The sequence below is a fragment of the Montipora foliosa genome, chromosome 12, assembly GCF_036669935.1.
Source record: "Montipora foliosa isolate CH-2021 chromosome 12, ASM3666993v2, whole genome shotgun sequence".
Lineage (NCBI taxonomy): Eukaryota > Metazoa > Cnidaria > Anthozoa > Scleractinia > Acroporidae > Montipora > Montipora foliosa.
In genome coordinates, this window is record NC_090880.1 from 10457776 (window position 1) to 10470015 (window position 12240).

Below are 12240 nucleotides of genomic sequence, written 5' to 3' on the forward strand. Positions count from 1 at the left end.
TTCATTGTACATATGGTTTTTACATTGCTGATGAATTGCACCGTGGTTAAATAAAGATTAACCAGATGTTAAAAAACCGAAAAACCCGCAAACCGCAATGAACACCAAAACCGAAAAATCGAAGTCTTTTGGCACAAAAACCGATCTAAAAAATAGCCAAAACCGCAAAACCGAAAATCCCAATGTCCCATTCGACTTATAATGCGAGATCTCGTCTTATAATACGAGATATCGTCTTATAGTGCGAGATTTCGCGTTATAAGTCGAGATAGGAAATTCTCGACTTGCAGAATATAACAACACCAGCATGACCCTTACGGGCCACCGTACTTTCCAGTCATTTTTGTGGACGAAAAGAAAAATTGTGTGAAACCAACTGACCTTATAAATCGACGCGTAATGGTAGGCGGGGTGGGGATAGGGAGTTGAAGGTTGAAATCAAGGAAATAAAAACATGTAATGCCACGGGGCTCAATAGATCTCATCAGATTTCTTATACCTGCTTTGAAGCCCCTTGAAGCACAAAGAAAATTGACCTTGGCAAAATTACTTCTGGCGTATTTTCGGTCTTCAATTAAAATATGCCAAACCACCGTACCTTTTTCTTCCTTTTTCGCTAAATTCTCGGCCTTGACGTCGCTGTCGGAATTTTGCTGAGAAATGATGTCATTCGTCGGGATTTCATTTTACGTGCTGTCGCTACTTTTTGGGCCATGACGCTTGTCGGAATTTACACTGGCAGGCCTTAACCCGGGCATGTTTCACTAACAACGTTGTCGGTTTTAGTTTACATCGGAAGTGATTATTTTGGGTAAAAGAAACGGGTACTTCATAGAAATGAAAAGGAAAGGAAAGGAACTTTATTTAAGTGTCTAATCTTCTAGCGCTGGAGCACTAATTGAGGACACTGTAGATTGAAATTAACAAATTAACGCAAATCAAATCAAGTCAAATGTTGATTTTTGAGGAAAGGGGAAAACCGGAGTACCCGGAGAAAAACCTCCCGATGCAGAGTAGAGAACCAACATACTCAACCTACATATGACGCGGAGTCTGGGAATCGAACCTGGGCCACATTGGTGGGAGGCGAGTGCTCTCACCACTGCGCCATCTCTGCACCCCAAACGATGGAAGGGATAACCCTTGCACGAGGAGTAAGTTCAAAATGCATTCTTCTTCCAGTAAAGATCCACCCTTGGTATTACTGCTTCGGAAAATTCGCATAGACAAACAAAATGATATTACATGCAATTATTTCAAAATCTTTGATCATCTTCAGAGGCAGAATCATCTTCCTTTTCGAACGTTTTTATCGTGTTTTCATCATCAGCGTTATTTCTACACCTGGAATTATCTGAGGAAACGACAGAGTTAACATATTTCTTTCCTTTCCTTAAAGTTCTGCTTGCTTCTTGGCCTTCAACGCAGCTATGTCCTTCGCTACATGCCGCCCCTACATTTCCGTTTTCGCAAGTAATTCTTAGACGTGGAGTGTCAGTATTATCACTGTCGTCTGTGTTTTTATAAACCTTATTGTTACCAGTACTGCAGCTATCGTTACCCTGAGCCACGAAAAGAACATTAACCTTACTATTTGCTTCCGTCTTTGTCCCAGTGTTTTGATCTTCGCTATTAGATGACGAATCGCTTGCCGCACGACTTCTTTCGCCTTCCGTCCGTATACGGCTGCGAAAACGGTAACGTCTGCTTGTATTACGCCGAGGCCGATTAAACGTTACGGAGGAACGTTTACTATTTTGACCGTTGTCATCGCCACTGGCAAGTTCATTCAATGGAATGCAATTCCCTGTCTCTTCATCGCTACTACGGCTACTACTACTACTACTGTCTCTATTTAACAGATCTCGAATAACAGCGGCATTCTTCAAATATCTAAGTCGTCGAAGTGCGCCTTGTCCTGAAGTATTTGCACTGGGTTCCCTTTCGGGGGATCTTTGGGTTGGCCGATGAAGAAGCTCCCTGGCAAGAAGACGGTTCACACTTGTTCCAATAGTGCCATTATCACTATCCTCGCTACTTCCGCCTTGAAGGATAAGACTGAGGTGTAAATCCTCCCACGTGCTATCATCTGAGTCAGAGCAAAAGTTCTCTTTCTCACGCTCAATAAGAGAATCAAAGAAGGCTAGCATGCGTGGGTCTTCTTCAGTTGATCTGTTTTCATATTCATCGTGAGACAACGGGAGGCCACCATACTGGATGAAACCAAGATAGTCACTATGCGAATAAGGCTGACGTACATTTCCGGGAATAACATCTGTGCTACTGCATCCTCCTGGAACCGGGAAAGGACTCCATACCTCAAAGAACAAGGAATAAATATCCAAGTTTTTTTTAGATAGCTGTCACAATTAATAATTATCGTGTCAAGAAGAGTTGTAGTGATGAAGAGACCATTAAAACATCATTAAACTATCCTTCATCATTATTATGGAATTAACAAATTTCTGGAAGCTATAGAAATATCTAAATAAATCAAAACGATCAGATAAAAAAGGTAACCAACCTTGAGGACTTTTTCTACACCTGCTGATATAAGCATGTGGTTAGCGCGGTTAAAACGAACTTGATTAACAATGGAGCGATGGCCTTGAAGCACCAGGAATGCTCTTCCAACTGTTATCAACAGACCTCCATCATCCCAGTCATCTGGAACTTCCCAAATGTACACATTGAAGTCATCAGAGCCAGATACGACATACTAAAATATGAACCACAAATGTAAATTTACACGTCTGCAAATTAATCACCATAATAATTGAGTTATGGTGATTAATTCGCAGCACTAGCACTGAAACCAGAAATCCTCCATTTACCATTTGCTGATTGAATTAACGTCAGCTAGGCCGTGGCTGTGACTAGACTGTGTTTTTGTTTTCTTTGCTACCCACTCTTGGGAGCTTTAGGAATCATTCAAATATCAAAACAAAACAACCTTAAGAAGAGGTCCCATTGAAATAGATCGTGTGATGACTGATTTCAACTCACAACTCCCATAAGTTGGAAAATGCACGTACACCAACACGTATTTAACTGCACTAATTAACTCAGGTTTGGGACAAACTATACAGCACCTGATCTTTACTTCCTGCAAAACAGTTGCTCTTCATAGTGCACACATTGCTGTAGCCAGGATGGTGAAACTCGGCAATTGGAGAAGAGCGTTTCACATGGTACAAAACAGGAGGGAGGCGGCGACGAAGAGCTGTTATCATGTCACCTGTGGTGTTCCACTTTAGTCCCATGGCACACATTTGACCGATATCACAACTAAACTGCTTCAAACAGCTATTGGAGAAAATGACAATGTATCTTACTGTCATGGGAAGGGTTAGTTACATTCACATCTATAATAGTCACAAATTATTTTAAAGATGGCTACACTTCAAATTCTCAGAACTTAAGAGCTTGTTGACACTTAAAATAGCAGCACTAACATTATTTACATAACGAGACTAACTTGGCAACCTTACGGAAAGCCCGTTCACTCGTCATTAATATTTGGGGTGCGTTATTACTATGCTCATCAGCACTCACTGTAATGCGACTTTCTTTTTTACTTCACCCAAACACAAAGAGGGCAAATCACCCAGCCTCCCCCTCCCATCAACTTTTCTAAAAACCTACGGTATTTCCAATTAGGGTTTCACGAGATTCAATCAGGGTATTACTCTTGACAGGAAGGGAGAGAAATAAAGAGAGCTTGGGTATGTGGTTGAGTTTGGCCAACTGACTTCATGATATGTCAACCCAGTGTGCAATTGGTATATCAACCTGGGGCCTGTTTCTCTTCGAAAGTCCCGAAAACTTTTCGGGCCTGAGAAGTTATTTGTGAAACTGCCAACCGCTTGTTTTGGAAGCCATGTCTGTGAAGTTTGACGACTTAAATCCTCTCCGTTCTTGAGATACAGAAGAAATTGCAACACCCAAAATTGACCCGTAAAGGCTTGGGACTTTTGAGAAATGACCCCAGGCCCCAGTTGTTCAAAGGCAAGATAACTGTATCCGTGGGATAAGTCACCATCCGAAAGTTTCAATCTGAGCAACAATTTCTGTATTTGCTCACATAATTGAGAATATGAACAATTATAGCACATCTAAGTAATTTTATACTCTTTTATACTTTGAAGTATATTTTATACTCTGGATAGTGACTTAATCCACTGGATAAAATTATCCAGCCTTTAAACAACTGCCAGGGGCCAGGTCATTCTCAACAATGAAGTCAGGGAGGTTGTTGTCTGCAAGTTGCATTTCCTGCTGACCAACCCTTGGCTAAATTACAATATAAAAGTGCTTAGAAAGTTACAACTGACCGACAGCTGATATTTTTACTGGATTGTGAGGTTGTGCATGAAAGATAAGCTCTCCTGTTCAACTTACATAAAGAAAAGGTTATGTCACTGTTAGTGTGATATGCTTGCTAACCTTATGGGTACTCTGATATCCCACAGCTGTACACCCTTTTTGGAGTTGGCAGTAGCAATTACATTATAATCCACTGGATTAAAAACAGCAGCATGGAAAGCTGATTCAAGATTAGCAACACAACTTGATGAACCTGAAGTGAAAGGATTAGAAATGAGTTTGAGATTACTGGAGAATCCAAATCGAGTTGAGATACTACAACTATTAGAGTAATAATCTCTCTGTTTGGTATTTGATCTTTAACAGCTACCTATCTTAAGGCTTGGTATCACTTTTACATACATACATACATGTATACATATAACCTTTATTTAACCCTTTCACTCCCAAGAGTGAAACTTATAGATTCTACTGTCTAACGCCAGACGATTTTACTCGTCAATGGGGAACCCCACAGGAGTGAAAGGTTAACAACAGCTAGATTCACTCAAAAACTATGTCCCCATTAACCCTTTCATTCCCAAGAGTGACACATAGATTTTACTGTCTAACACCAGACAATTTTACTCGTCAATGGGGAACCCCACAGGAGTGAAAGGGTTAACAACAGCTAGATTCAGTCAAAAACTATGTCCCCATTAACCCTTTCACTCCCAAGAGTGACACTTATAGATTTTACTGTTTAACGCCAGACAATTTTACTCGTCAATGGGGAACCCCACAGGAGTGAAAGGGTTAAACTTGGATTGTGAGTAGCTCGAAAGAGCTAGTATCTCTGAGTATAACAATATAAAAATCTACACAGTGATATTAGGAACTGTCCCACAAATCTTGATCTTATATCCTAAAACATACCCTTTAACTCAAGTCAGACTTTCATGTCTCCAAACTGAAAGATGGGCAAGTTGTTTGTGCACATGACTCAATGGCAAATATTGCAGCATTGTCTTTATAGACATTTATAGTGAGCAACTCAGGTAGGAAGTGCATAATAGCTGGAAAAATACATTTCCTGGAAGTCTGTTTTATGTTTGGATCCCAGACATGAAACAATAATTCATGTGAGGTGACAAAAATGAGCTTGACACACCCAAATGTCCGATACACCCATAAGTATTGCAAGCCTTCTGTTTCATTTTTTCTTCCATAATTATTATTATTATTATTATTATTATTATTATTTAAAGCCAGAAATTTTGTGCACTTAACTTCATAAGTTTTTTCTAATTATTAATTTTGATTGTACGATGAAATAGTTTGGTTTATCCATTCACCCCTAAAATGGTCCCATTGACAAGTAAAGTCACCTGGCATTAGACAAAGTAAAATCAGTTTGTTCGTTCAACTTTCAGGAGGGAAAGGGTTAAAGGCAACATACCAGTAGTTTTTGAGTGGACTTATATGTTGTTAATATCTTCCTCTAAGGTTTTTTTGTTTACAGAAAGCCAGTTAAGACAATTAACTGATTCCTGATTCACAAACAAATTCACACTTTTATGATGAAAAAAAAATTTGTGTCATCCGGAAAGAGATTAATAACAAACCCTTTGGGTACCAAGGTATACTCTTCATATTGCCAAGAACCAAGAGAGGACCAACCTTGGACAAGTCTCTGAGGTATTCGGGTACTCAACTTAATGATTTTCCCAAAGTGTGTTAAGCTAAATGTACATGTACATATCTGTTTCATTTCGTCCTAACCTGATCCATTCTTATTATACTGGATCTTAACTGCAGGTCAATTTTGGAGACTGAGGTGGTTTATGTTCGTATGACTGCAGTTAATCTTTCTTTCCTTTCTGTATTACTAGACTCAGCTTAAATTGATTTACTTTATTTTGTAATAGTTTTTCTTGCTGTTGTTTATTCCTGTCTTCTTTATTGAGCCTGTACTATTGTTTTATTGTTGCCCACCTCAAATAGCTACAATTTGTGCTAAATTATTGTGGGTAATAAATATTGTACATGTACATTTAAAAGTAAAATCTGTCTTAAGTATTGTTGTTGTTCCTTTCTGTTACGTAATTTTTAATCCACACATTTGCTATTCTCCTAAATTCCATAATTATAAGTTTCTTTCCAAGTTGTATTTCATTGTTTATGGTATAATCAAATACGTTTGCAATGTATTGTGGTTTAATTTTTTTTGGTTTGATAAATTTATACATCTTATTCAAGGGATCGGCTATTCACTGAGTTATGAGTTGAGTTGAGTTTGAGTTGAGTTTGAGTTGAGCTTGAATTAAGTTGAGCCGAGATCGAGTTACAGTTTTTGGTGTTTTTCACAATTAAAAGTTGTAAATATATTCAGTACAGGTCACTTCGAAAACTGTTTTCTCCCCATTGAAAGATATACATGTACTGTATTTGCATAAAATTCTACAAAATGACATGGCTCGCTCTTAAATGATGAATTTTAAATTAAGAATGACCTTACTAGTTTTTAGTTCATATGCTCTTAAGATAGTTAATTAAGAAAAATTAGCTTTGTTTCAAACTCAAATTTACATGTAAGGTTCAGTGTCATTATAAAGTTAGAGCCTAAAAATAAGACAAACTTCCTTACTTTAAAATCATAAAATTATAGAACCCCAAATAAGAAAATTTGTCCTTATTTTAAAAGTGAATTTACTACAGACGCATCTCCATGCTTCACAAAATATAGGCACGCATTGCAGCATTGCGTCAACTGAGCTGCGTTTGGTCTTCCAGGAGATTCAAGTTATCTTTGCATAATATGCAGCTCTAGTACTTAGTTTTAATACACAATAATTATTGTTTTGGTACTGTCTATCATTATAGTGTCATGGTAGATGGCAAATAGCCCTCCTGAGAAGACATGTGGTTACTAGTAAAATATTAAACCCAGAAAGATTGAATAAAAATAAAAGGGAATCAAGAAACATTGGCTTCCAGGCTTATATGTTGATCATTTTCAAGTTCCCTTACAACTTCTTTTTCGCCACAAGTTTAAGTGTGAACTCTGAGAATCCAACAGCTTTCTAAGACAAAAGTTCACTGAAGTTCAGCCCTGTCTGGCGACTTGCCATCACATAACATAGGACCCAAAATTCTATTTTAATGCTCAAAAATGCGAACTAAGCAAGGTACAGATTTTGTTAGCCTGCTTTATGCAAAACAAAATTAATTTTGATGCAAAATTAACTAAATACCCAGTATTGATACACAGCTTTTAGGAAGAGCAGAAGGAAGTTTTCAGTTGTGCTGATTGAGAATAAAAATAATATTTTGCCATCACCAATAAAATTTAAGACATGAAAACAACTTAAATTTTGAACCGAGAATATAAAGTTACAATCAGTGAAAAACACTTTGGGAGATTTTTGCTACATTCAATTTTTCTATTGCACTTTTGGCTGAACAAGTAAATTGCAAAATCGAAAGTGACATCAAATTCAGCAGGCAGAGTGAAACAAAGGATACGTGTACATCTGTGTCAAAATGCTGGCAAGACACCGGGTTTTTGTTTTTTTTCTTTCAAGTGTTTTAAAAATTGACAAGAAATGTGCGAATTCAACACTTGAGGTTGACCATTGTTTCTGCAATGTCAAAAATTTACTTTCCTAGACGAGTTAGTTTATCACCAGGTAATTCCACTGTTTTGAAAATAACAGCTGCTTAATTATTCATCAGTGTCACAAATTGTTGCCGATTTTGGGGCTCATTTTGTCGGCAGGTAGGTATGTTTTGCAGGTTGCAGGTTGAAATTTAATTATTATAACTGGAAAACCGCTGGCACTTAAAAGAAAGGTATAAAAGCAATAGACTTACTGTGACTGTTACATGAATAGCTAACCTTAGGCCTAAAAACTTTTCTTTTGGCCTAATTAGGCCTAAGGTTAGCTATTCATGTAACAGTCACGGTTAAGTCTATCGCTTTACCTTTTTTTTAAGTGCCAGCGGTTTTCCAGTTATAATTAAATCAACCAGCAACCTTCAACCTGCAAAACATACCTGTTGTCATTTTGTTGAAAGTTAATCAAGCAAGCTTGCAACAGACCTGTTTATGTTCGTGGGTTATGCACACGCTGCGGGCCTATTGTTACCACAGACTGACGCTCTTACAACTCGGTAACATAGCGTGTAGTGCACTACCACAAAAAGTGCTCAAATGGCACTTGAGGTATTCTGCTGTTTTCTGTGATCGAAATTCATTTAATTTCACAGGATAATAATTATTTCCCCCTTGGATCTTCAAACATTTTTTATTTCCCTGACGAAATTGTTCTCATTTTTTACTCGAAAGCTGAAAGACCTTAACGATTTCTTGCCCATAATTATACGGAAGTAGACATTGCAAATTCCTGGATAACAACAACAAAGGCACACAATGTAAAGTGGGTGAGCCAGACTCTTTGAGCAGAAGCTACATGTACACACACGTATCAATGTGACATAATCACGCAAAATTGCACCATCCAAGGGGAGCATTTGATTGGCTATCTAGTATGGCTTGCTTTGAGCACTGACCAATTGACATTAGAATGGAGAATTGTTTTCAGTTTATATTATTTATAATGATAATAATAATAATAATAATAATAATTATTATTATTATTATTATTATTATTGTAAAATGGACAAACCATACCTCGAACTGAAGAAGCCCTTATATCCCACAACAACACTTTTCCATCATCAGAAGCTGTAAGGAAGACATTGCTATCTTCTGGATGGACATGAAGTCCATAAACTGGGTCATCATGGTAGTACATGCCAACTGTTTCACAACTGAAAACATTAACATTCAGTGTCAGTTAAGTTGGCTAAAAATAGTTTCAACACTTAGAAGACACTCTCTTTAGATCTAAAGACGCTACAACACTGTATCACATAACAGCAATGTTATGGTACGGTATGAAACACTGATTATTTCCAAACAAGATGTGATCATAATATTATTGTGATGTAGTAAGTTACCTTCATTGGCAACGGGAAAGTCTAGCAAAATCACCCTATGTTTTGGATTTACTTGCTCATATCTCAAAAACGAACTTGATGACCCCCTTTTTTATTGCTGAAAAGTGGTCAGAAGGCCACAAATATGAAACTTTTGGCAACGTTTTATAAAATTCTGTATAGCGGATTCAAAGCCACCTTAACAAAATCACAGAATTCACATGGCTCTGAATTCACTGGACAGAATTTTCTTAAACTTTGCAAAAAGTTTAATCTTGCCCTTCCGATTGCTTTTGAGAAATAGAACATGGGAGTTACCAACTTTGTTTTTGAGATACAAGCAACTAAAAAAAATTAAGGGTGTTTTTACAGGGCTTGCCAATTGGCCTGGTGACATATTACATAACAATAATGACTTATCTTGTTCAGCAATAATTCTAGTTTCCTTTGGTTTCACAATAATTGTTAAGACATTGTTGTGCTGCTCATCCTTCTAATATGAGTGTTACTTGGAAGCGTTGAAACTAGTTTAAGCCACCTTAATACTTTACACTGCATGTGCTGTACGTAGTTCTGTAATAGTTACATTTGTATAAAAACCTTGAAACACTCAGGTGCTGGGTTTTCAGCACTTTGGACTCAACTAAATGAGGAAGGATCCCACCGGGGACATAAGTGAGATTCCTGAAAGAATCGGCAGGATCCCACCTCAGAATATTACCAGCTGGGGAAAACAAGTTCTGATTGACTCACTAGAGATTTCGCCAATGTTCCAACATCACTAAATGGCAACATTTATCTATAACAGCCTAATAAAGAATGTAGTACATTGTAGATGGGAACAAAGTTAATTCAGCATAGCAATGATCAGTGCATCACAGGTCATTTTCAGCTATCAAGGATCAATAATAATATTATTAAAGAATTAATTAAAGAAACAATGTTGAGGCAATGTCAATTTATCCTACTACAGTAGTTCTAACCATTTCAATATATATAATATTAGACCCTTCATGTATCAGTTGAAATTGAAATTTCAAATTTCCTGATGTGTAGAAATAGTGCTTATTGTTTTCCAAACCTGCCTTTAGTTAGTAAAAAATAAAAATAAAAAATAAAAACATTTCAAATCAAAGAAGTAGAATGGTACGTATCCAGTACACTTACGTCTCAAAGTCGTGTCGCAGAGCCATATTATCATTACCTGGGGGTTACAACAGCAATAATTTGTGAGAAACTCAATGATAATTATAATCTTCTCAAGCTTGTTACACCAACTGAAGAACATCCATACAGACCTCTTACCCAGGCACTTGATTAGGGTCAAGTGAATTCTAGTTTTGCTATTAAATCATGAGTTTACGGTCCATCAGAGGCAACATGATTTGAAACAGGGGGTAGTTGAATTAAACTGATCCCTCATACCTGCTGAAAAAAGGTGTCTGTTTTCGTTATCGAAGACTGTGCAGAATATGTTAGATTTGTGCTCTCCTTTCAAACTGACTGGTGTTCCAGTTCCATAAACACATTTCTCAACATTCCAAACCATAACACGGCGATCATCACCACCTATTAAATTGATTACACAGAGATAAAAGCTATTTTAAACATAAAAAGACAAAACTTTCACAATTTTAGAGACAAATAGTCCAGAGATGCCAACCTCTGGAAATCTAAAATCTGGAGATTTTTTTCATCCAGACCCCCCCACCCCACTCCCAGTGGCACCAGCTCCTTCAGAATACAAGAAAAATCTACCACCATTGTGAATCTTAATTAACAGGGGAATTTTAAGGAAAACAGGGAACTTGTGCAGAAAAGTATTATTGGTTAAAAGGAAATCAATCAAACACTCAGTTATACAGTGTATGGCCGTGACAACAAACAAAGATAAAGAAAGGCATTTTGTTTATAGTTCTATCAACATGTGTTTGAAACTCAGAGATGCATTGAGACATGATGAAACGAGTTTGAAAAATTGAAATTCTATTAAGACGCGGGGATGTGATTTAAGCCTACATTGGAGCACAGTCTTTAACCCAATCACCCTTTAGGCACCCTAGGATGCCCCCAGTTGACGAGTAAAATAGCCTGGCGGTAGACAGGGTAAAATCTGTTAAGTCTCACTCCCAGGACTCAATGGCTTAATGGAGGGGGCATAGTTTTTGATTGGTTAACCCGTTAACCCCTTCAGGCACCCTAGGACGCCCTAGGGAATCTAATCTTGAATTCATTGCTAGTAAAACCCACATAATTTTTCAAACTACATTTCCTGCATGTAACCAAGTAAATAACACTTTTGGATTTTACAACTAAGAGACTGTCTGCGACAGCACCGCTCTTCATCCTTGGTGTAAACAAGGGAATTGCACCTGCTTGCCAAGGTCCAAGTCAGGTCCAGGTTCCGCCTGGTCCTCATCATTATCATCATTCAAGATCATCAATAATTGGAATAAACTTTCAATAGAGCGGTTTTCAATTGAGTGTCGAAAGTAATTAGCAAATTGCTTTGGTTTATGATTACTTCACTCAGTGATTGGTTCAAAGTTCTCGCGCCACTTTTTCAACCAATCACAAGCGAAACCAAAACCAATTGTGGCTCGCGCGTGCACATTTTCCCGTGCTTTGTGTTGGGTACCTGTAATTGCTTCGAATTTTGATTGGTTTACTTTATTGTCTCTGTCTTTTGATTGGCCAAAGTGATTTTCTTGGTATTGGTTTTACGACACTCAATTGAAACTCGCTCTATCCATTCTGAAAGGTCTTAAGCTTAAGTTCAACTTGGCTCTTGCCACTGACAATGAGCAACTTCGAGCATGTTGCGAACTCCACCTCCAGGAAGCTTCCACGAACATCCTCAACGAGCTGGTAGAATATACCCAAACATCCACCATCGAACTTCAACAAACATTTGATGCCCAGCGCACAAGCCTT

The 12240-nt window shown here is 37.7% G+C and overlaps 1 protein-coding gene across 1 annotated transcript in view; it reads right to left on the reverse strand.

Annotated features, from left to right (window-relative positions):
- Positions 1-838: 838 nt before the first annotated feature.
- LOC137978476 (DDB1- and CUL4-associated factor 5-like) overlaps positions 839-12240 on the reverse strand; it is a 20187-nt gene continuing 8785 nt past the window's right edge. Inside the window, exons 2-8 of the mRNA XM_068825417.1 lie at positions 10732-10875; positions 10474-10510; positions 8999-9138; positions 4447-4579; positions 3093-3306; positions 2525-2719; positions 839-2318 (exon numbers count right to left, since the gene is read on the reverse strand). Coding sequence (XP_068681518.1) covers positions 1257-2318; positions 2525-2719; positions 3093-3306; positions 4447-4579; positions 8999-9138; positions 10474-10510; positions 10732-10875 — 1925 coding nt within the window. The 3' untranslated portion in view covers positions 839-1256. The remainder of the gene's footprint in view (positions 2319-2524; positions 2720-3092; positions 3307-4446; positions 4580-8998; positions 9139-10473; positions 10511-10731; positions 10876-12240) is intronic.